This window comes from Chelon labrosus (assembly GCF_963514085.1).
Source record: "Chelon labrosus genome assembly, chromosome: 7".
NCBI classification, from domain to species: Eukaryota; Metazoa; Chordata; class Actinopteri; order Mugiliformes; family Mugilidae; genus Chelon; species Chelon labrosus.
In genome coordinates, this window is record NC_140343.1 from 20,076,457 (window position 1) to 20,101,193 (window position 24,737).

Below are 24,737 nucleotides of genomic sequence, written 5' to 3' on the forward strand. Positions count from 1 at the left end.
TGATGCTCATGAGCCGTTAACACAGGTATTCATCAGTACCAACTGGTCTGCAGCACTATAGAGCCAGTTGAGCTGCAGCAGCTCATTTGTTGGATTGGACCACGCTGTTCAGCCTTCACTCACCATGTGCATCAATGAAGCCTGGTCTTCCATGACTCCGGTTCACCACTTTAGTGGTGCTGACCAGTGCAGCCCATTTACACTCCTTCGTTGCTTATCAGTTCTTTGAGTGAAATAATGACTCTTACAGAATGCAATACAGCCATTTATTATTACACTGTAAATCATGTCACTCAGTTTCATCAAAACAAAACAGGCATGAAATAAAGTACTGAATCAAATGTTCTGAATCCAATTTATTACAGCACTGTGCTCACAGGGCAAAGGTCAGCTGAGAGGCTTCTTAGATGATGTATTTGAAACTGAATGTGCTGTCACAGGAGAGCCGCTTTCCTTTGCATCTGCCACACAGGTCCTGTCTGTGGGGTCGTTGGGGATCAACGTGCCGTTGTGTTATTGCACAGGAACAGCGTGTTTTGTTGCAAGTCTGAGGTTATGGGGAGAAGAAAAGGTGCGTGTTGAGTAGTGACTAGTTACTTAAATGAACAGAGTGAGGAAGGAAAGGTCTTACATGACATGTGATGTCCTCAACACGGTATGGGTTGAAGTCCTTTTGGCATTTTCTACAGTACTGTTTGAAGTAAACCTGGGACAAACCATACTGCAGTCAGGGCAGCGGTCAATTATAACTTAAGATACAGCGGCCGATTCAGACCCCTGTCCAGTTTTAACAAATTACCACTGTTACTACAGATCATCCTGCTGACCTTTGATTCAGTGGAGTCATTGAACCTTTTGACCGACTTGCAGACTCTAAAGCTGCTCACCTTGTTGGTGCCTTGAACACACCACACGTACGCACTCTCCCATCGCAGATTGCATTCTCTGCAGTGATAATATCCGTACTTCTGCTCCAGAAACTGATGGACACAAGGCAAAGCAGTGGGTTTCAGTCTCATTAAGTGTTTAACAGTTATGTTCCTTAAAACCCAAAACATCTGTATAGTTGCACTGTCATACATTTGCACATCAAGCTGGTACAGATAATTGAGTACTCCTTATACCAAAGAGCTCATCTTCCAGTTTAAATTCAAAATTTGCAATTTAAACTTTGAACTCCTAACTTCAAATGTGACACTTTCTAGAGTTGGTCCATTGAGTTAAACTGAATGTTCTTTTACAACATTATCCAAGTGTTTTTATTTACAAAACAATCTAAGAAGGTCCAAATTTTATTGGGAAGACATTTCCCTCTGAATATTTTACATATATTCTACATATTGTAGCTTCAAAATGCATTTAATTTTTTAATTCTTTCCTTGAAACATATTAGCCTCATAGTATAATTGTCCAAATCATATTTTAACGTTTTTGGAAAGCAATTTTTAGCAAGCACATTGGTATGTTTTGATATTGCAACAGTGGCCAAAAATGACTAACGATAATGTAATGTACTAAAACCACTGTTTTAGTACATTACATTTGGGAACTTTCCTCCTCCTTTAAGGGGGAGGATGGTGGAGGTGGTCTGGGACTCACCTGGAACCGAACCCGCGCCTTGCCCTTTGACTCCTCAGCAGACGTTTTAGCATCTTCACTCTTCACCTGCTGTTTCGGTCTGGGCTGCTTCTTCTGCTCAGGAAGCTTCTCGGTCTTTCCCTCCTCCTCACCCGCCTGGTTCTTTTCGCCCTTCTTCCCCTCGGCGTCCCCCGCGGACTCCGGCGGGTCACCGGGCGGCTCCAGCGTCTGCGCCACACCACAGGAGACTTCCTTACTGAGGTCGGCGTCGTCGACCAGGAACGATGTGACGCTTCTGTACGCTAAAGGTGAATACACTGCGAGGGTGCGGGGGTAACGCACGCCGCCCGCCGTTTTGGGGCTGCCGCCGCTGCTGCTGCTGCTGCTGGGCGTCGCGGGCTCCAGCCTCCTCTTGCGCTGGAAGTCCCGCTTCATAGCCTGGAGGGTCCGCGGGCCGATGGAGCACTGCACCGAAGCGTCCTTCTTCGGGTTCACCTGCACCGCCACGTCTTTGGTGTTGGCCTTCCTGAGCCTCGGGGTGAGTTTGGGATTGATTTGGGATAAGATGGACTTCAGCTGGGCGCGCTGGTGGTTGTTGAAGGCGTCGGTGTCTCCATAATGGGAGAGGTAACTTTTATATTTCCACCCCGCGTCTTTCGGCCTGGGGTGTCTGCCCATGTAAGGGTTGTAAGAAGAATAGAAGTAGCTGTCGACTGGCTCCTCACCATACGTTGCCATTTTGTTCAACCAACCACTGCTGCCTGTAGTGACTAGTTAAATAGGGCGCGCGGCTGGAGCGGGCGCGCCATCATGCCTAATTAGAGACAGGTGTGGGAGGCCTCGTCAAAAACAGAAGACACGTGACCAAGGTGTTGAAGGGCTTTAATTCTCCAGACACTTTTCTTCATAATATACACATATTTTACAGATGGTTCAGACTGGTAGCACAGGTACTGGTTTGGCACAGGCTTGTTGGGAAATCTGCACATTAATGATACTGATATGTTTGACACATGGCTTTATAGTCTCTCTCTTCTCTCTCTCTCTCTCTCTCACACACACACACATAATCACACACCTTCCTAAAGCACTGAAAGTGAATTCTGTCATGATCAACCAAGTAATAGACTTTAACAGCAATGTTTTCAGACATGTTTTCCATCTCTATTTTAGACATGAGTAGTTGAATGGACTGAGCTGATGACATAAAGCACCTTTTTCTTTCAAGCAGTCATGTCAGTGATAAACAATCTGGAGCAGTGACCCTCTCTGTTTTACTGCTTATGAATGAAAGCAATCAGAATGATGAATCCACCTGCAGGTCTCATGCTCCCCATCAGTAAACAGGGGCCTGCTTTTTAAAATATACTTTGCACATTAAACAGGAGTTGGATCAGGAGGGCAGGGGTCCAGCATGATGGTGTTTGGGTCACTGACCGTCACCGCACCGTAAGATGTGTCAAAGTCCTCGTCCTCAAACCTTTGGTACGTTATGTCCGTGCCCTCACCGCCCCCCATGGGATCTGGTTTATGGAGGACCTCCTTCCTGTACATCCTGTAGGCCAGGATGAAAATGCCGGCCTCGGCTGCTTGGAAAAGGGCGTACAGCAGGGGGAACATGTACATCCCGCCCATCAGCTGAGGGGGGAAGGCCAGCTTCAGGATGGCGGTGCACAGCTGCACGTTCTGGCACCCCGTCTCCAGGGAGACGGACCTGCGGCTGTTGGGGGGCAGGTCGAAGAGCACGGCCAGGCCATAACCCGCCGCGTAGCCGCACAGAGGCATCAGGATGGCCACCACGTAGACGGAGGGCGGGATGGTGGACAGCAGCTCTGGCCCCAGCATTGCTCCGGTCAGGATGAACAGCAGCACAAGGGTGACCAGCAGAGACCACAGAGACGCCTGCACACACACAAATGATCAGGATGATTTTCTGGATCCATGGCAGCTTTTTTTCACCAATAAGTTTATAAAGATGAAGTGCGTCCTACATTGCTATGGTCATTTATTAATTGTATGACAACCTGTCAACAGGCTGGAATCTGAATCAGTGCATCACTGCTGCTGAACGTTTACTGTCCCCTCTAACTGATGGGATCCTCCCTCATGTGTGGCTTTTATCAGAATAGCAGGGAGGAGCTCTTCCTGACACAGTGCATCTGATGTCACTCTTCCTACGGTCAGCACCCCCACCCCCCCACCCCCCATTAATAATGACAGCCATCGAAAAAATACGCAGTGCGCTTTTGCGCAAAAGGTGCTCCCTATAACCGAAAAGTACCGGCTGTCCAACTCGAATGAATGACTGAACGGATAAAGTGACTGACTTTGATAAGCTGCTGTTATATTACCTTTAGCACAATGTCGGCCACACGCGTGTAGCGGTACCTCAGCATAACCCCTAAGCCGATGGGGATGAGAGTGCTGCACAGGGTCAGGATGATGGCCCCGAAAGGCATGAGGTTGACCACAGGTGTGTTGATCCACGCCCGGCTGTAGATCCACAGACAGAGCGGCATCAAAACGAGCGCCAGCAGGGTGGAGGATATGGTCATGATGATGCTGGGGAGAGGAGACGAGAGACGCGCGGTTACGACTTAAAAGTACGCTATATGACTTGTTCTCTGGTCTAACATCTGGATCATTTTCTTTAAGTGTGAAAACGATTCAACAATTACTTTTAGACTTTACTTTAAACATGCAGAGCTTTAAAATGTGTACTTGTGTTCTGTTATTTCTGTGCGTAAATGTTGGAAAAACACGCACAAAACAAATACAAAAACCAAACAAAAAAAAAAAGCATTTATGTACAGGTGAATACAGTAAATCTACCTTAGATTCATCTCTCCGTGCACTAGAAGAGACATGATATTTGATAAGTTTCCTCCAGGACAGCAGCCACAGAGGAGAACGGCCATCGCCGCCACATCATCCAGAGAGAAGGCTAAAGCCAAAAGAAAGGCCACCAAGGGCATGATAACAAACTGACACACCAGAGCCAGCAGAACCCCGATGGGTCTGCGGATATGTTCTCCAAGCTGGCTAACCTCCACCGTGCAGCCCAGCCCCAACATAGTGAAGCAAAGCACCAGTCCCACAAATACATTGATTCCGTGACTGAGCGGGGAATCCCAAAATGCGGGCATCAGGTGAGGGGATTCCGTCGGGAGAGCGGCCATGAAGTCGGCTCCAGCGACAGTCCTGAAGGCGCTGCCTTCGAGAAACATGGCACCACTGGCCTCTAGTCCACCCATCACCTCTAGAGAATCCACAACTGGCTTCAAATTGTCCAGTGCAAGAAAGTCCTTCAAACCAGCATTCCGTGAGCTGCCTCCCAGCAGGCTGGAGTTCTCCATGATGCAACAGGAGGGCAGAAAGTCTCCGCAGTCTGTTTGTGACTGTAGGTGCCCGTGCGTAAAACGATTCCCCTAGTGGCGCGCTGTCATTAACAAACTGCAGAGGAGGATCCAGTGGCCGCAGGGTGTGATGGTGCCATGGTACTGAGAGTCTTGAAGCGTTCACTGAGTCAGACTGGTGCCACGGATTGGCTCCACGCTAGACTGCTGGAGGGGAGTCTGCACACGGTCTCAAGCTAGAGTGGGGGTGCCAATCAATAATGTCCATGCTCCGCTTTTTATACTGCGCTCCTCTCCGTAGCCTATTGGAAGAAAGGTCCCCTACATATCAATCTAATTACATATGTGCCGTTTTCCATTTGGAATATTAAACCCAGTCAACCAACAGATACTTCCTCTGCCTCTCCTATGTTCCGCAGGGCTGTGAGGATGGTGGCTGATGCGTGGAAAATGAAACTGTGGTGAGGCGGTTGTTCGTCGAGGTCGAGTAAGCGCAGGCTGCATGAATGAAAACTGTGCTGATCTTTATACTAGTGCAGCAAACTGTGAACATATGCCTGCCCCTTTCTTTTGTTGGCTTTTTATCCAGAGGGCGCATTACGCACGAGCCCTCGTCTGAAAATTCAGGATGCGCAGGTCTCACATTTGGTTGAATAGATGATTATTCAAGTCTCTATAGTTAGATACTCTCTCCAAAGTGCACAGCGAATTAGGGACCTCGAATAATGTTTGCAGTCATCTTGAGACCAAATGAACTGTTACCACTGCTGGAGTTTGAAGTAGTTTTGTTTGCAGAGACTGAATATGCGCACATTCTTCAGTCACCACTGATCTAAAGCAATCTGTGCAGAAGCACAGAACTTAAATGATGAGGGATGTTTCTTAATTTAATGCTGATGCTGTTTTACAAGCCTGTAAAAAAAAACGTGTTGAAATCTTTTACCACAGTGTGGCCACTAAAAGGAGGTATCTTTTATAATAATAAATTACAGGAGCGCATGCATTTATTACGTTAAGAGAAAATCTTATATCACTTGACATAATAAAAAGTGAAGCCATTACTCTTGTTGTGGAGGAACAGTCAGTGATGTAAACTTGTACATGTACGATCATAAAAGTGATTTTCTATCCCTGCTGTTAATCCTCGGAGGCCAGCTGCATCTAACAGACCTCACAGCCTCCTTCCTTACAGTCTATTTTCAGTCATATTTAACTTCAGTCTCTGCTGCTCTCTGTGACTCCACAGTATCAGAGCCCAATAATTCTGCAGTCTATTTGCAGCAGTGATGAAATACTGTGGTGTGCTGCTGGTACAGTCTCCACTATAATGCAAAGTTTGTGATGTACATGAGCGTCTGGATGATATTCACTGACGTCACAAGTCTTCAGGGCACCGAGGCCGAAGTGGGACGGGACAGTTTGCAGCAGTCAGTGACTCAGACTTAAGTCTCCACCCCCTCAGGAGACACACTGTGTCCCTTCCATTAACCAATGGGTGTCTCCAGGTACTTAATACTGTCTGTGTACGGAATTCATAATATATCTCTGTCCGTACAGCTAAGTACAAGCACGAGTTTCCTTTTAGGTTAACCTAACATTTCAGTGAGCCTGATTCATATGTAAGCCTGTTATAGACAAAAAGGAACACAAAGAGTACAAAGATTTATTTTTAGCAAATATAAATCTTGGCGATTTAGAACATGTAGCAACAGATTTATTCCCACAGCAAGTTTTGAAAGGACGGAGTCAATTAAAGTTTCAGATTTAAGTCAGTTAAAGGAGGTTTGGTAAAGTATCTGTCTTTGAATTTGATCTGGAAGGTTCATTATTTTACCTTTCACCTTTTTTTGTAATTTAGATATAGTACCAAGGAAGAGGGCACTGTTGTTACTCGAGTGATTGTTCTAATGAAAGCCCTTCTCCTCCTTCTCCTACGTCTCTCCTTCACCATCAGCGTTGTGGGCCTTGGTTCCCTGCTCAGTCATGTGTGGGCAGTGTTACTAATAAGAGCAAGCTCTGATTTTTGGTTAGGGGTACAGCCTCCGAGAGAACACACAAATATGTGGAAACAAGTGAAGTTCATGCAAAAGCTGAATGAGGAAGATCTGTAGATAGATAGTGTTTCTATCCCTCTGTGGTCATTTTGAGCTATTTCTACTGATCCATTTCTTCATCATTTCCTCTTTCTCACAGTGATGATCGCCGTTTTCAGTTTCAACATCCGCACTCTTGCCTACATTCTCCGAGCCAGTCAGCCCCAAATCAGTGCAGCTCTGTCTTTCTTTATCTTTCCCTCTGTCGTGTAGCTCTCCTCCTCCTCACCCTCTCCGTCTGATTATTGATGAATACTCTGTTGGCCGTTTCATGGGGAAATAAAAGCTTAAATTTGCTTTGCTCTTACATTAGTTTGTACTGATGGGTCTGTGAAGGTTCTCAGTCATCCCGGTCACAGTATATACAAAAAACTAATTGAAACAAAGGCGGCCGGACTTGAAGAGTTTCTTGTAGATGTGTCATCACTCATTCAAGTAGATTCTTCAGTTCTAAAGGACTGGTGGGGAGGTGGGGTTTAAATAGGAACATCTGTAAGTAGAGTCCAGCACTAGAGTCAGACCCAAGTCGAGCGACTTCCAGGAGAAGAAGTCCAGTTTGATTTTTATTTGTACCAATGGTTTTAACTGTATCCATGTTATTTTGTTCTCAAATTCAGCTACAAAAGAAAGGAAAAACAAACACCAACTTTTCAGCTTTTATTTGAAATGTGACTTTACACAGGGAAACCAAATGTCATGTTTGTGGATATAAAAAAAATTTCAATAACAAAAACGTTCACACAAAAGGTGTGGTATGTCTTTTTGCAACATTCGTCCTAGCTTCCCACTGAAACTGAGCTTTGACAGAGGCACCTCTCTCTTTAATAAATAGTTTCATTTACATAATGACTAATTAGTTATAAATATGAAGGCGCATTATAAACACTTTTAAAGCAATTATAAATGTGTTGATTCCTTTAGAAAGACAAACAAAGGCAAGCAAATCAACTGAGCAGAGATGCAAACGATATTGGCAAAAACCATGAAATTGGCACAAAATGATACAAACAAAACATGATGCTCAAACTCAAGTGAAACTCTAAATTATAGGCACTAGTTTAAGAACACCCACCACACCAATTACCAGAACACCTTCCCTAACACTGGCATGCCTTTTTATTCATTCGCATAGCACAAGAGGTAAAAGCCAGTCAAAACGTATTTAACTTGTCTTCTTGTTCAAGACAGGATTTTTTCATCGTATGAATGATATACACCGACCCATCGTCGATGGGGATTTAATGAAGCACATCAAAGTTTTCTTGGTTTCATTGGCTGAATGGGTAAAAGGGACACAATAGTTCAGGCTTTTTTAAAGTATAACCGTGGCAAACTGTGGTAAAACTGAGGCCTTGGCCGAGGTGTCTCACATGTCCTGGTCTGACATTATGAAAGCTTAAAAAAAATTAAAAATAAAAAGACTTTGGAGAGTTAGCTTGCAGTTGAGATTCAAAACGTACATTTTTTTTTAAAGAACTGAAATTTTAAAACAAAATACTGATATGGATGTTTGGACATACACATCTTAAATAATTTGAATAAATAATTTCCAAAACAAACTTGTGCATACATTCTGGCTGATTTTACAAGAGGAAAGATTCTTAAATGTCATACCCACACAGAGGTGCTTTAACTGTTGCAAGACATCAACAATTCTCTAACATTACGGCACAGTTCACCTGCACAGCATCATCATAGAGATCGCTCACCGACATCTGTTAAACACAGAGCATAAAGAGAGAAATGTGTGGAAACATTTCAACCTGAGGGAGGTGAAAGAGGAACAGAGGGGGGGGGGGAGGGAGGGGGAGGAAAAGCCGGGCATGTAGAGATATGGACAGTCTCACAGATGATCGCAGTCGAACCAAGGCAGGTGATGTGTCCTCTGCTGGCGGAGCTGGAGTCGGGCTGGTTTCTTTGGCATTTACCTTACTGTCTGCACTACATGCCTGATACCTCCAGAGCCGGACCCCACAGAGGAACATGATGGGAGGAGGTGGACACAAGGTGGACGCTGTCCTCTCCTTTTTTTATATTCTGAATTGTGGATATTTAGTAGAGACCTAGTCACTCTCTCTTGACAGTAAAAGTTATCTAGGTAGTAGATAAAGTGCCGTGTTGTCATGTCTGCCTCCTTGTGTTGATAGTGTGACTGGAGAGCCCCCTGCTGGCCCGCTTCAGTAACAACCTTCTCTCCAGTTGTCACCTGTCCCGCTGTAGCTCCGAGGAGCAGGAAGAGATCTGAGGACATGAGGGAAAAAAACTAATTCAGGCTTCAATGCTATTTAAATGACGAGTTATTCAGCTACGGCCGTTCATGGCGAGGTCGCTGATGGGGTCATCTGTGGCGGTGCATACCTGCGCACAGGCTGGGCCAGTTTGCTGCGGGGCAGAGGGATGCCTCCTCCTGAAGAGGCACTGGGTCGAGGCAGGCCGCTGCGTGGAGGAGCCAGGGAGCGGGTGGGGGTGGAGTTGGCGGAATTGGGTGTGGATGTGGCCTTTACCGGCTGCCTCAAGGCCAGCGGGGATGGGGTGGCGGGTGTTCGCAGCTTGCTGGGAGAAGGGACTGAAGACAGGCAGAGCAGGAATACAGTCAGATACAACTGGGTCATGTCACATTGTCTTGATACACTTGTACTGGGTTGAGTCTATTAGTTTAACAATGAAGTAATGACCAAGAGCACAATGGTGTGAGGGAGATACTATAAAGATGATGTCAAGAGTATAAAAATCTATTACATATAATATGTGTAGCTCTCTGCTAACTACATCCATTGCACACTCACAAATGAAGTCAAATCTGTTACGACAAGAGTTTAAATCATCTTAAAAACAGAAATAAAAGGAGTGAGAAGGTTAACTAACACAGCTGCTACCATGATTCTAGATGCGTTGACAGAATGAGGTGATACACACACAGAGCATATACTAGTGAAAACCAGCAGCACAACATCAATACAACCGTGGAACCACAATCACAATATTTAAAAAGGTGGAAGCCCTCAGTGAATACTCACTGAAATCACTTTCTTCTCCAAAGCAACAGGAGAGTGGGACTAGACAAAGACGAAGACAACAGAGACAGGCCTTAATTCAGAGCAGGGAGGGAGGGAGGGAGGTGCTGACAACGAGATGTAATGTAGTGTCTGCTTTTGTCTTTTTCTTATCAAACTTAAAAGGCTTTTGACTAAGGAGTAAATAATTCACCATTTAAGGCGAGTACACTTTACCACCAACATGCCTGAAACAGTCAGTGAGCTCTTGAGTTAACATGTACTCAGTGAGTGTGGTCACTGTGCTGAAAGACATTTTAATGTCAAACTCTGTTTCCAGATGTGGGAAAGCATACTGCTCACAACAATCAGCCATAACATTATGACCAGTGACAGGTCAAGTGAATGACACTTATCATGGCACTTGTCGGATGGAGGGATATATTAGGCAGGACATGGACATTTCATCCTCACCGCTGCTGCTAGAAGCAAGAAAAAGGGACAAGTGGAAGGATTAAAGCAATTTTGAAAAGGGACGAACTGTAACGGCCAGACGACTGGTCAGAGAATCTCCAAAACTGCAGCTCTTGTGCGGTGGTGTTCGTGGTCTGCAGCACCTATCAAAAATGACTCAAGGAAGGAAAAGTGTTACCAGCGACAAGATCAAGAACGGCCAAGGCTCACTGATGTATGAGGGGAGAGAAGGCTGATCAGTGTGGTCCAATCGAACAGGTGAGCTACTGTCACGCAATAAAAAAGTTGGTGCTGGTTCTGATAAATAGGTGTCAGGAAACACAGTGCACCTAAGTTTGTTTTGTGTAGGCCTGTGTAGCTGCAGACCAGTTAACATGCCTATGCTGACACCTGTCCACTGCTGAAGGCTTCTACTGTACATTGGGCAACTGAGCATCAGAACTGGAGCAATGGAAGAAGGTGGCATGTTTTGATGTATCACGTTTTTTTGTTGACATCACGTAGATCATAGACATATATACATAGACGCCGCATCGACTGTGGAGGGACGTGCCTAAAGCGCCGCCATCTTGGTACAGGGCTAGCAGAGGCAGCGGTGCATGAACCTAAAAGGAAAGAGGTACTCCTCAATCTCAAAGTAGAATTATTCGCTGAATTTTGGACCGATTTCCAAACGTATTGATCCGTTAAAAACGTCACACATGTAGCTATGATAAAAATATGGTTTTACTACCCAAATACAAATTTTACTTAATGTTATCAGCAGACTAGCTTCTGACAGAAGATTGTAAAGAAAAGATGCCGGACTTCAACTGAGCGATTTATGATCACTTTTATTGTGTAGAAACACCATTCCTCCATAGATGTAATGCACTGTAGTCGCAAGTGGCCCTATTCCAAGATGGCCGCCCTGTAGGCACGCCGCTCCAGTAGACGGCAGCGCTCAATGAGGCGTCTATGTATATATGTCTATGACGTAGATGGCCAGGCGCTTTTGTGTCGCTTACCTTAGGAACACATGACACCAGGTTGATGCTTTAGGCTATGTTCAGCTGGGAGATGATGTTACTCTGACACGTACCACCTGCCTAAGAGTTGTTGCAGACCATGTACGCACTTTTAAGGAAACAGTATTCCCTGATGGTAGAGGTATCTTTCAGCAGGACAATGTGATCTGCCACAAAACAAAATGGCTGAGGAACACAAGTTCTAGGTGTTGACTTGGCCTCTCCTGATCTCTAATCAGTCACGCATCTGTAGGATGTACTGGACAAAGCAGTCTGATCCATGGAGGCCCCACCAAGCAACCTGCATTATAGCACACCTTCAGAGGTCTAGGGGAGTCCATCCATCGACGGATCAGAGCTGTTTTGGCGGCAAAAGGGGGGGCCTACACAATGTTAAGCATAATGTTATGGCTGATCTGTGTGAATAAAAAGGTTAGATAAAGCCTTTTGAGGTGTTTGATAAAGTTGCCTCACCTTGAGTCAGTGTGTGTGTTGGTCTGAATACCGTAGTTAGAAAGCAGTGCCCTCCTTATTTACACTTTACCTACATTATTCACTAATGACAAAACACAACCAAACACCAGACCTGAGGGCGGCTGAGTTGCATCATGGGTAATGTAAACAATATTATCAGACGAATGCACACAAAGAATAAGACTCTGGTTCTTCTGATCTGATTTTAAAACAGATTGTTCAAAAGAAAAATGTTGATAAATCTCACCAATTGTTTTCTTATCATGCAAATTAGTGTTTGATTTTACTGTGTGACATGCTTACCAAATATTTACAAAGGGAGTTTTTACTTATTCTAATCATTAAATAACACAACTAAACAATACACCTTAACAATGACTGTAACAAAGACACTACTGAATATACTTGGAACATCATGTGCGGTTAAAGTTAGGCAAACAGGACGGACAAAGAAAACTATACCTGGATGTAAGTTAAGAACGGCTTCTATGATGCAAAGATGAAAGACATTTGATTTGATGTAGCCGGGTAGATTTCAGGGACAGCGATGGGACGCACATTACTGAGTCTCTGACGGATCTGATTTGTTTTCAGAAACAGCTGAACACAATCCTCAAGTGAAACTGGCCTCCTGTACAACTGTAAACAGTCTTTTCTGTATGGCTGCGCACCTGTGGGGGTTATTATGAGCTCGTGTTCAACTTTGCCAACATCAACACCCTGCTGCACCTACGTCGTTCCTTTTTTTTCTCACAACGACCGCGACAGAAACAAAGGCTGCACTCACAGCTACCTCACTGTGAAAGGGGAGGAGAAGCTGGCAACAAGTGCATCAGGAAATGCACTTTCCTCCCACCCATGTCCAGCTCCATACAGCCAGTTCATCATTTACACTCATCAGTAGTCTACACTGTCAGGATGCAGGCAGCTCACTGTAGTGTATCATAAATGGTGCATATGTCTGTGAGTGAGATCAATCTCACAGCCTCCAGACGGTTCAAGAGCAGACTGTTACCTCTCAGGGCAGCTGGGCTTTGGAGGTGCTGTTTGGGTTTCGGGGAGGAGCGAGAAGGAGTTGCGTATCTTGGGATGTGAGCTGCTGCTGGAAAACAATGACATGTCAGCAAGGGAGTCCAACTTTTCAGCATTAAAGGAGAAAAGAGGAAGCTTTGAGGTTTTGAAGGCTACTTAAGCCCGAGGTGCAGTTTGGGGCCACTAGGGGGCACTGCAGGAAAACATTCCAAGGCAGCTTCTTTCAAGTGAAGGAGCACCGAGCTGCCGAAGTGTCTGCACCGCTGTCAGGTTGAACAGATCATTCAACCAGTCTCAGCAGAGACAGAGAGAAGGAGGCTGGTTTGGGTTACACATGCTTTACAGTGAAGAGAGTCAGTGAGAGAGGCAATAATGAAGGTGTCTCACATGCCCAGTACAGCCAAAGCTCAGACAGAAAAACATAAATCCCTCTGTCACTACAGTAAACAGCACAAGCTAGAAAAAGACTGAACCGAATTTGTGCTTTAATGTATAAAAGCCACGTGGACACTGTACCCTGGATAAGACAGGATAAATGTAGTCACAGCACATCTAACCAACTGAAACCTGCACTTTGACACTACTATCTGCCTGTAGCCACAGAGAGGGATTACTCTTTCTGGATTAAGGACAACACCATTACCCTTATCTCCAATTACAGGATTACATCAAATGGATAGTCTTAACTCCAAGCTTGAAAAGAACTTAAAACCAAATGTGAAACAGTTAGTGTCACAGATACCATGAGTGGCTCTGGATTCATGCTGCTATCCTCCAGTCCGACTGCTTGAAGCGAAAGTTGCGCCAAGACAATATGAGGAAAGATGCGTGTGAATAAAAGATATTGTAACCAAAAGTGACCAAAGACAAAGAGGATCCCCGAACACCAAAGCCATGTCACTACGAAGCAGCTCAGTCCCTACACTGCAGGTGCAGCAAGACTCCCACTAGACTAACATGAGATCACACAGCCGACCAACGTGTTGCTGAACTTAAAGAGCAAAACAAATATTAATAATGTCAGCCAGTGATTTCAGTAATGAATCTGACAGCATAAAGACATTCACAACTTTTTAGGGTTTGAGTGCAGTCAAAATATCTAAGTTGAAACGATGCCGTCTGTGTGTGTCTGTCACGATACTCACTAGCAGACTGGTTCTGGTGTCGGGGAGAGCCACCGTTTGGCACTTGCAGGTTGGACTCACAGCTGCGGCTGTTCTTGACCGGCTCTTGTGCCTGTGCCGCCGCCGCTGAAGAGCGTGTGAGGTTGGGAAGACTGCGACGCAGCTTTTCTGCGGGAGCAGCACAGGAGGAAATAAACTGGTTGTAGACATGTGACGAACGGCTGAAACATCTATAAAACGTCCTGCCATTTGTGCATGCACTATTTACCTTCGTTCTTCACCACATTGGTCTGGATGTCGTGCCCGTGACCCTGCAGAGAGTGGCGGGGCTGCTGCAGGCGGCTGATGATGGGCTGAGGCGAGCCGCGGCTGTGGCTGTAGTCAATGGAACGGGCAGGGGAGCGAGAGCGGGGAGAGTTTCTGGGGGAGGCACGGGGAGAGTGTCGAGGGGAGGGGCTGAAACGGTTGGAGGGCAGGTGGAAGGCCGGGTGCACCGCCTCCTCATCGTCCTCCAGACTGTGTGCATCTAGCTCCTGGTCGCTGAAGGTGCTGCGCCGCAGTGAGTGGCAGGAAGAACCTGAACTCCGTCTAGATGCTGTCGCAGCGTAGTCCTGCCTCAAACCTGTCGACAAACACTTAGACTGTAAAAAAAACTGTTTGGTGTCAGGAAAGTGAAGAACGCTGATGAACTGATTCAGGTACATACTCTCTTCCTGCATGCGTGCCAGTATCTGGACGTCGGTAACGTCATTGAGTTTGTAGGTGGTTGAGGAGCCCACTGAGTCCTCATCCATTTCTGAGGTGCTCAGCTCGCTGTCCACCGACGACTGTGGACTCACCGCCGGAGGGTTCCTATCTGCTGCCACGTTTCGCTGGTGCGCTGGTGAGGAAATCATTCATCTTAGAGACATAACAAACAGATTCTCAGTAACAGACAGGTGAACTATGGATAGACGCATACCTGCGTTAGTGGGCATTAGCTGTTGTCTGACAATGGGCACTCTGCTAGGGGTTGTGGAGGGGGAGTTGAAGCCACTGCTGTAAGGGCTGTTGGCTGTATTTGTGCTGTAAGGGCTTCCATAACCCTGCTGGTTGTAGGGACTTCCATACAGGCTCCTGCGCTTGTTGGCTGCAGAGTCAAAAAACATCAGTCGACATTAATGAACATGAGAAAGTCAGGAAAGATCACAAGCAGTGCAGATTAGGTAATAAAGTATTTTATGTCCTAAAAGATGGAAAGTCTAAGCTCTCCACATATGTTTTTAATTTAAATTTGAAAATGTATTTCATGTTGTTTCACAGGCGGCACAGTGGCGAGGTGGTTAGCACTGATGCCTCACAGCATGAAGGTAACCGGTTCGAATCCATGGGCCGGCTGGCCTTTCTGTGTAGAGTTTGCATGTTCTCCCTGTGTCTGCGTGGGTTCTCTCCGGGTACTCCAGCTTCCTCCCACCATCCAAAGACATGCTCATTAGGTTAACTGGTGATTCTAAATTGGCCGTAGGTGTGCATGTGAGTGTGAATGGTTGTCTGTCTCTGTGTGTGGCCCTGCGATGGACTGGCGACCTGTCCAGGGTGTACCCCTGCCTCTCGCCTGATGACAGCTGGGATAGGCTCCAGCAGACCCCCGTGACCCTTAACAGGACTAAACGGGTATAGAAGATGAATGAATGAATGTTGTTTCACACTGTTAAGAAGAAAAAGTGAAAAAAAAAAAACTGAGCGCAACTAAATTCTGCATTAGTTTTCATTTTTAATACAATCCACCGTTGTTTATTTATCCTTTAGCAACACTAATATTCATATTGCTGCACTGAGACATTAGTAAAATACCACATGATTTATTCATACTGATTTCCTATATTATTTAGCACACTTAGTCCTCAGAGCAGTGTAGTATTGTATTCTGGTAAAAATAATAAGTTTAAACTGCCAAAAGATAAAAGATGTGAGGCTGTTTTCCATCCAGAGGAATTCTTTGATCAGCAGATTAGTTAATAAGTCAAATTACTTCTCCAATATTATCTTTGCACAGATACATTCTCTTCAAATCTAGATGTTTACCTTCACCGTTCAGTAACAAATAATGATTCACCTGAAAAACAAAAATAAACAAATCTCTCAACTAATCCTCTTAAAGTTTTTACTCCAGCTAGAATAATAAGTGTGTTAATGACTGATTAGTGGAAGAATAACCAGCTAATAGAAGCTTAAAATGTCACTGGTGAAATGTCAGAACTTGACATTTATTATTTGATTTGTTCGGTATGGTAACATACTTCAATTCACACACCGTAACCCTTTAATGTCCCTGACAAAGCCCTTTGGCCTCCCCTGTATCTGACTACAAATGCCAGCAGTGTCTGCTCAGAGCTGGCACCTTTATGAAAGCTCTGCACTGTGACGGCAGTCTGGTTGAGTCTCTTTACACCGTATGCTGAGTGTGGGCCTGATACAGAGTTCATTAGCTGGAAGAAACACTTAACAATGCACGCCATTCAATCCATATGCACACAGCACAATGTAATTCTCTGTGAAACCCGGCGAGGCTGCAGTCAAAGGCTCCAGTCTGCAGTTACTGGTCTCGATCACAAGATCAGTTTCTGGACACCAGGCTGTGATCCCTGGAAACTCAGGGTGGTTTGGATGGTTAGTGTCTCAGTGTGCACTTGTTTATCCTTCCTTCTGTTTCTTTCTCTCTATGACTGGGTGTGTTTACACAGCTCGTTGGTAACTGGAAAGCAGCCTTTTATGATTAGGTACCTCCTCCTTTCACTTTCTTCCTTTCCTCCTCATGCTCTGCACTCTGTCCTCTTGCATTATTTAGAAAATACCATCATGTCCATCTACACGGATCAGCTACTGAGGAATGTCAACAACACTGCAACATGTAGGTTTATGAGGCAGCCCGAATTTAACTGATGGCTCCTTGGTTTTCCACAAAAGAACAGTCAGGTTAATGGATTACAACGGTTCACATAGTGAGACTCTCCTAGAATATCAGACACAGTAAAGAGGAAGTGTTCAGCTACACATGAGCCAAAAATATTATGCATGTACACAGCATGTACCCACAAACAGCTCTACGTAATGACACACTCCTGTCAGCGTTTACAGTACAGACATGAATTATCTGTCCGTGTTTACACCGACCAGGCGTAACATTATGACCACTGTCAGGAGAAGTAAATAACCATCTTGTGACGATTCAGTGTTCTGCTGGGAAACTTTTGGACCTGGCATCAATGTGGATGTTACTTAGACATGTAGCACCCACCTAGACCAGACCAGACCAGGCACCCCTACCCCATAGCAAAACCATCCCAAGCAGGATGCAGCCTGACACAGAGACACACACAAAAAGTTTAGGTTTAGGAACAACTCAAAAAATCATGAAAAACACTAGATCTCAAACTGATCAAGTATCTGTGGGATGATCCACAGAGGCCCCTCCCCTCAACCCATAGGACCCAAAGGTCCCCACTAACAACGTTCTGTTGCCAGACACCACAGGACACCCTCAGAAGACCCATGTCCATTCTCTGATGAGTCAACTGTTTTGGAGGCACAAGGGAGACCTACACAATATTAGGAAGGTGGTCATAATGTTATGCCTGATTGACACAGACTTGACACATTTTAGTCTATAATTGGTCTCAACTACATTTCCTGAGATACTCTGCACCCTATCTAGAGTTTCAGTGTCTGAGGATTTGGAGGTGGTTAGGTGGCCTATCACAGCCACCCTAGCTGCACACTGTCAGTAGAAAGAGACACAGACCTATCTAAACGGATCTGTAGCACAGGGACCAGCAAAAAATAGAGTGTCCTCAAATCCACACGTCCTGAAACTGGAAGAGAAATCAGAGGAAGGGAAAAGAATTGCAGTTCCTGTCCTGTACTGTGAATGGTGTCAGTTCAGCTTACTGTGATATGAACTGGAGGACTTTCCATCTCTGCTTCTCAGCTGTCTTTTGTGTCTTTTTCAGCTGTGGAAACTTCAGGGTAGTTTCCACAGGCAAAGAAAAAAAAAAAAAAAAGAAAAGAGCAAGCACATAACAGAGTTCTTAAGGCCCACTGGGATTAAATGTTTGAGGTAGGAAATGGAAGACAAAGCTTAGCATTGACATCTACTTGATACAAAAACTAAATAAAAGAAAAGAGCGAGTCAAAACAACTTCAGAGTGCTTTAAGCATATCACAAGTGAAGAGCAAATAGACAAGCTTTTGTAAGTTAGAGGGGGGGGGGGGGGGGGGGGGGATAAAAACTGGCAGAACTGTACAATAAAAAGGTCTCGGAAAAGTCAAAGTCTTTATGAACAGAAAACAGCAGGTCAGTGGGACTGTGGCCTCTTGGGTCTTGCATGTGCACTGAACCTACACTGCGGGACAGCTGTCAAAGCAGCTCTGTGGAAAAAAAAAACTACTGTTTAAATAGTTTAGCTCTATAAACAAAAAGGGTTTCACTGCTTATCAGGAATGTCTGACATGAATATAGCAGGGTTGTCTGACTAGTACAGTCAAATCAAGGAGCTATCTCCCGGGAGTCTCCTCCTTGTTCAATTGTTACATAACCGAGACACGTCATCTGAGGATATGGTTTTAACTGGGTGTGCACATACAAAAAAGGCTTGGTCGCCATTCACACACAGAACTCAAGATCACATTCCCCATATGACTGTGTTGATGACACCAGCATAAACACGTCATGTCAAATTTGTAAGGATCACAATTTAGTGGTCAAAGAAGTCTTCGCTTTGACGTTAACCTGCCACAATGAGTCCTTGTCTTTCGTCCCTTTGCTGACACAAACTCAACCAACGCCATGGCAACAGGACTTCCTTGCTCATGATAGAGACTGGGTGTGAAAGTGGGTAGCCGGCAGCCATGTGGGTGTGTCTAATGAGTCTCTCTCACACACACACACACACACACCCAAGTGTTTTCTTAGTATGGACAGGAAAATAATCTCAAGTGTTTGCACAAATCTTTTACTAAAACTCTGATCTCAGTGTTTTGATTTATTTGGTGTAAATGCTTAACCAGATGGACCGTGAATCACAAGACTCCACAGAGGATTTTAGTCGTTCTTTCTCTTTCCCATCCGTGCTAACTGTGGAGCGAGGGCAGGGGGGTGGGTGCTATCAGTGACAAGAGGGGGTATTTTCAGGCCAAAGCAGGATGACGTTATCCTCCTTCCTCACCTACAGGGATGATATCACCGCTAATAATGACAATTCCCTAAACTCCACTCTGGTGGACGCTAGTTTGTTGGAGCATTAGTCAGCAGCTAAAGAGACAGCATGCTTTGTTCACATTGTCCAGCCTACAGTGGTCAGCATAAACAATCATGAATAATACATTCATGACTTTGATGACATGTACTAAGAGCGTAGCCCAAAACACAGCATTATAAATTCCATAAAACATTCTTGCTCTGTGAAACGTCAGAGGGAAATAAAGTATCCACAAAGCGGCCTCATGAGTATTATTTTAGGAGACTCTCTGACAACGTATGTCTGCGAATGAGAAAGAATGAGATGTCTGTGTGTCCAGGTGCAGGGTTAGATTCTTGCACAACAGAGCAGAGAAGATCACACGCACCCCAGTGAACAACCTTCAGTAGCCTATTGCTCAACATGATCTGACAGTCACATGGACATACCTCTGTCAAAATGGAAATGACCCCTCTCAGTTTAGCTGGGAGGATTTTGAGGCCTGTCCTCATCTCTAACTATAATTAGTGGAAGTCAGAGGCTGAGGAAACAGGCACTGAGCGAGCGTAAAGATGAAGCAGACACATTATAGTTAAAACACGTACGTACGGTTACACTCTGCTGAGACTACAACACTCTCCAGCTACACAGAACTGAGGCCTCGATCGATCCATCGATGCTGGTCCTAGAGTTGTTACGTGTCTTCTTGAGCACAAAATAATACACTATCAAGATAAAAAAAATGTTCACAGATGTATTTATTAATAACTAAACACTGTACATGCCCTAAACACCCAGGTGCAATCACATGGCATAAAATACTTAACATCCTTCACGCCCCATGGTACAATATAAATTACCAATCACTCCTCACACAAACTTCCAACAAAACAAAAATGGGAAACTGAATACCTCTTGTCACTTTCATGCAAATGAACACTTACATCAGTCAGTGTTCATGTACAGTTTTGCATATCTGATATGCACACTCAGTCAACCACGATGCTGACTAATAAATACGGCAATAAACTTCACACACAGCAGCACCGTCGTCCACGCAATGATTCAGCCGACAAGCTCGTGCGTATAATTCCATATTGTATAAGAGAAACTGAACCTGCATAATGAATCATACTGGTGTTTATTACTCATGAGTAGTTTGTAAGGTAAAGAAAAGGGTGCATGGAACATACAGTGGTTTCTTTCTCTCAAAGAACGTAAATGGAAATAGTGAGATTACCACATAAATGTAAGCCCTTTTTTTATCTGCTTTATAAACAAATGTGGATCAGTGGCTCCACATTTGCCTTAAATACCACAATCCTGTACATCCAGCTGACGTTACAGTTTGAGTTAAACTTCTGGCACCTTCACCGACAAACTGCTTGGCACAGTGGTGGAAAAATCACTTATGTCTGCTGTGCTTCCAGGTGAAACTTTGTGCTAGTCAGGTTTAAGATTCAATATGTTTTGGAATGTAATCTGGATTAGGGAAAATTCATGTAAATGCAGGGAAAACGCTTTGAGATCGGAGCATGATCAGACAAGCCAGACTACGTCGTTGGCTGGAGGCCGTCTGACTGACACTGTGATCAGATTTCAGCAGGTGTAAATGAAATCTGCACTGTGCAATCAGAGTCTGATTCTGCAGGTCTAAAGGTCACATAAAGCCCCCCCCCCCCTTCTGTTAACTCAAGAAAGCCTAACACAAGACACAGGTGGGAGCAGTGCCCTGAGGCCCGTGATGTTAAAAAAAAGTAGCACTAGTTCTCTCAACATGGGTTGTGGCATGTGTATGGAAAGGTTTTTATTCAGACAACACAAACAAACAATGACTGCGTTCGTAGCCGATGCCAAAATGACGCATGTTTCTGTTTACCTGACATCGTGACGTCGAGCCTGTGGATGAGGGAGCGCTTGGCAGACTCCATCTCAGGACTGGGGTTGTCCAGAGCTTGGCGACACCACACAACGGGGCTCAAGGTTTTTTGCAGGGGACTGTTCAGTTTTGCCTCGTACAACCTGAAAGAAAAACATACGAACAGCACATCATGTCATCGTTCTCCTCTAGCGGCGACCGACCATGACAGCTCACGCCTCATATGCGACGCGGCGGCTCGACGGCTCCTCAAGGAAATTTGATTGAGGGGATAACAAGAGTGCGGGCCTGGTATTATCACAGAAAGCTGCACACTAGAGGATAATGTGGAGAGGCAGGAAGACATTTGACTGGCTATGATTTTTTTTGCTATAAAGAAGGAACAAAACTCAAAGAGTTCAAATTAAACTTTGCTTTCGTTTAGATTTATTTCCTATTGCATTATGTAATAAAAATAAAAGTTACAAAGACATGCGTATGACATGTTCTTTTTGTTCACATGTCGCATGTAGCAATGAGGACGATGTAACTAATGTACCAGCAAACCTTTAAGAATAAACTACGATCTAAATCATTTGGAGAAGTCACTGAGTTCAGCGCTTAGTCAGCTGCATTGATTGATCCTGTCAGACCCTTTTAATAGTGACGAGGGCCCATCAAGGTGTAAAATAAGAGTACAAAATAACAAACCTGGATACTGCTTTGTGTTTGTTAGTTACATACAAATGTGTGTGTTTACCACCGACTTTATGGAGAGGAGAGGAGGGTTTGTACTCAGAGGAGAAATCTGAGTCAGCAGAAGCTGTAAGCACCATTGCAGCCATAGAGGAAACCTTTCTTGATGAAACAGATTACAGGCAAAGGAAAGCTAGTGCAGAGAAACACAGGCCTGAAACTGGAACTGCACATTTTCAGTGTTTATCAACACACTGACCGTCGTTCACATGTGGGGCGGGCGGCGCATCGTAAATCAACATCCCCACACCTTAACTACCATCTTCGATAAAAATGACATGTGTCACGCACGTGTGGTAAAGGACAGAGACAAGCATCCATTCACAGGCAAAAAGCAGCGCAGAGGCAGGCAACATTTTAAATCCACTCTGATGCTAATTCACGGGATTACAGGAGTCTGTGACAGAAGCTGGCACTGCGGGGTAATCCTAGATATCAATCTGAAGCAGAGGGCAGACAAACAGCCTGGGCATAATGAGAGTGGCTCAGTTGGGCATGAGTGAGCAATGTTTGAAACTGGACCGATGTCAAGGGCTCGTCGCTGGCTCAGCCACGCTGCAGCAAACAGCAGAGTTCAGAAAAAGACTGAGTTTGCTCGTTTCAGCAGCGAGTGGCTCGGACAATAATGATGGATACTGATTAGTATCCTCCTTAGAGCGTACAAGTCATACTCTCGTAGTTTACATTCAGCATCAGACCGCTGTTTGTGGCTGAGTCTGTCTGTATTAGGAGTATGTTCTCATTATTCTGTTCTGTATTATTTTTGAGACCACCGAGCACACTCACAACTTCGACATGTCACTGATTTTATTAACTTTAGTAACTGTCATTAAGAGGTATGCACTGATATTTTCTATTACAGCATAATACCAAAACAAGCCCTTAACCTGAGATAACCTAAGGGAGGGGATCATTATATTCATGTTCAGTCAGTAACCATTCCCTTACAATATAACTAGCCCATTTCTATTATAGCAGATCTCCTGTAAAGCTGTCTACTGAGTCATGTCTGGCATCAGTCAGAGGCAGCCGTACAGCAGAGTTTCAAGGGCTGTGCTTGTAAGCGTATCTTTGTAAAGTCATCTAACACACTAAAAATCTGAAATGTTGAGGAAGATGATGACAGAAAAAGCAGAGGAACTGAAAGGCCGTGTAAATAATTCTGCAGAACAACATGATGCCAAGTGATCACACTTGCCCACAACACACATTAGTCACTGTTTATTTCCTTATAAATGCAATGAGCTTTATTATGACACTGTCATAGCTGTTATTCCTGCCTGAGAAGACGACTGTCCCATTTCACATCTCTCCCCTCGTCCGCTTGGTGCTGCAGAGCACTTGTAGCTGCGGGCCAACTACTGTGCTAGAGGGAATTCAGCGGAGGGCTATAACCATGGCTACCTCTCCCACATGGCTGCCGGGCAGAAAAACAACTTGGATTTTTTTGCTGTACTAATCTCTCCCCACCACTGGCTTGACAAGCCAAGCAATCTGCCACATCACAACACCAAAACGGTCCAACAGATGATCTCAGGCTTCAGGGTCCCGACAGCTGAGAGCTTCAGGGGCCTAGTGATCTGTCTGAAATAAATGCACACACTATTTACTAGGTATGACAAAGCGTGGTTGTTATTATTAGACAGTCATAAAGGTGGTTTGTTATTGCACCGATGACTTTCCAACAATCATCCACAGTGAGGTTCCTTCAGATTTAACACAAGCTACAGTCAAGACTGTATATGTCAGCCTTTTTTTTTGTCGTGGCAACTAATGTGTGGAGCAGCTGTACCCAGGCAATTAAAGCTGTCACCCTGCCCCGAAGACACAAACAAGGCTGTAAAGGCAAGATAGCTCCAAAGACAAGCCTGTCACTCACCAGCTGTCCTCGTCTTCGTGTAGACAGTCCATGTCTTCGAGATCTAAGATTTCCACTTCATCTAGGATTGTGGTTTCCCCTTCGTCTTTAAAGCCCCCGCTCGTGTCTGAATAAAGTGAGTTCATACTCGACACAGAGGTGGCAGCCGATGCCCCGTCACATTCATACGCCCTCCTGAAACTGATGCCGTCGTAGGACAGTCTGGGGCTCAGACAGCGGTTGTTCTCCAGTAGCCCACCGTAGCCTCCCGTACCGACGAACCCCACCCCAGGGAAGCCGGCCAGACCAGCTGCCATCCCCGCGGACAGGGACGACGGGTCGTATCCGGCGCTGAGGGGTCTGTGGTTCCCTGACATCGCCCCGGACGAGGACAACATCGTCGACCTACTCCGAAGCTGTTCATTTTGCTGTTCGAGTTTCTTCACCAAGTCCTGGAGCTTCCGCACCTCCAAGTCCGCGTTGATATTAGAGTTGATATCCTCCATGGTGGCTCCTCAGCCAGCGAAAATATGCGGTGGTCTGTCGTATTTTTAGCCGTTTCCTTACCGGGAGTCTCTTTGTTTCCGTTAACTTCACGAATGCCTACGTGTTCAGGGAAGACACTTTGGTGTTCAGCCGACTTAAAAAGCTCAACATCGTCATCTTCTCCGGTTATTCGTTCTTACGGGCAGGGTCGAGGCCATTTTCATAATACTCGTCACCAACTGTGAAAGACCAACAGGCGGCGGATAACACACGTCATCACGTTCAGTATCGGGAACGAGTACGTAACCAACACCTATTTCCGCGTGCACACTCAACGGGGCGATTACAAAGGGAGCGAGTACAGAAACCCGCTGCCTACACGGTCAATGGTAGTTACACATTAATTAATAGTTAAACCCAGAAAAATGCTAG

At 45.1% G+C, this 24,737-nt stretch overlaps 3 protein-coding genes across 8 annotated transcripts; all 3 read right to left on the minus strand.

Annotated features, from left to right (window-relative positions):
• Positions 1-252: 252 nt before the first annotated feature.
• On the minus strand, positions 253-2,331 carry zar1 (zygote arrest 1). The gene is made up of 4 exons (XM_084548929.1): positions 1,600-2,331; positions 888-980; positions 632-706; positions 253-547 (listed from the first exon to the last, which is right to left on the minus strand). Exons 1-4 carry the CDS (start codon positions 2,314-2,316, stop codon positions 404-406), a joined length of 1,029 nt encoding a protein of 342 aa, XP_084405055.1. The 5' UTR covers positions 2,317-2,331; the 3' UTR covers positions 253-403.
• A 588-nt stretch (positions 2,332-2,919) lies between these two features.
• Positions 2,920-4,934, minus strand: slc10a4 (solute carrier family 10 member 4; the record flags this gene model as incomplete). Its single annotated transcript, XM_084548847.1, has 3 exons — positions 2,920-3,480; positions 3,930-4,140; positions 4,411-4,934. 3 exons carry the CDS (start codon positions 4,932-4,934, stop codon positions 2,956-2,958), a joined length of 1,260 nt encoding a protein of 419 aa, XP_084404973.1. The 3' UTR covers positions 2,920-2,955.
• Positions 4,935-7,670: 2,736 nt separating this feature from the next.
• Positions 7,671-24,708, minus strand: slain2 (SLAIN motif family, member 2). 6 transcript variants are annotated; one of them, XM_084548018.1, is made up of 10 exons: positions 23,841-24,708; positions 21,227-21,369; positions 15,093-15,260; positions 14,838-15,011; positions 14,400-14,753; positions 14,153-14,299; positions 12,991-13,074; positions 10,045-10,083; positions 9,386-9,593; positions 7,671-9,268 (listed from the first exon to the last, which is right to left on the minus strand). In XM_084548018.1, exons 1-10 carry the CDS (start codon positions 24,323-24,325, stop codon positions 9,205-9,207), a joined length of 1,866 nt encoding a protein of 621 aa, XP_084404144.1. In that variant the 5' UTR covers positions 24,326-24,708; the 3' UTR covers positions 7,671-9,204. The 6 variants fall into 6 exon arrangements, with proteins under 6 accessions (XP_084404144.1, XP_084404143.1, XP_084404147.1 ...); XM_084548017.1 differs by having other exon boundaries at positions 12,991-13,077; XM_084548021.1 differs by lacking the exon at positions 12,991-13,074.
• Between the last annotated feature and the right edge of the window lie 29 nt (positions 24,709-24,737).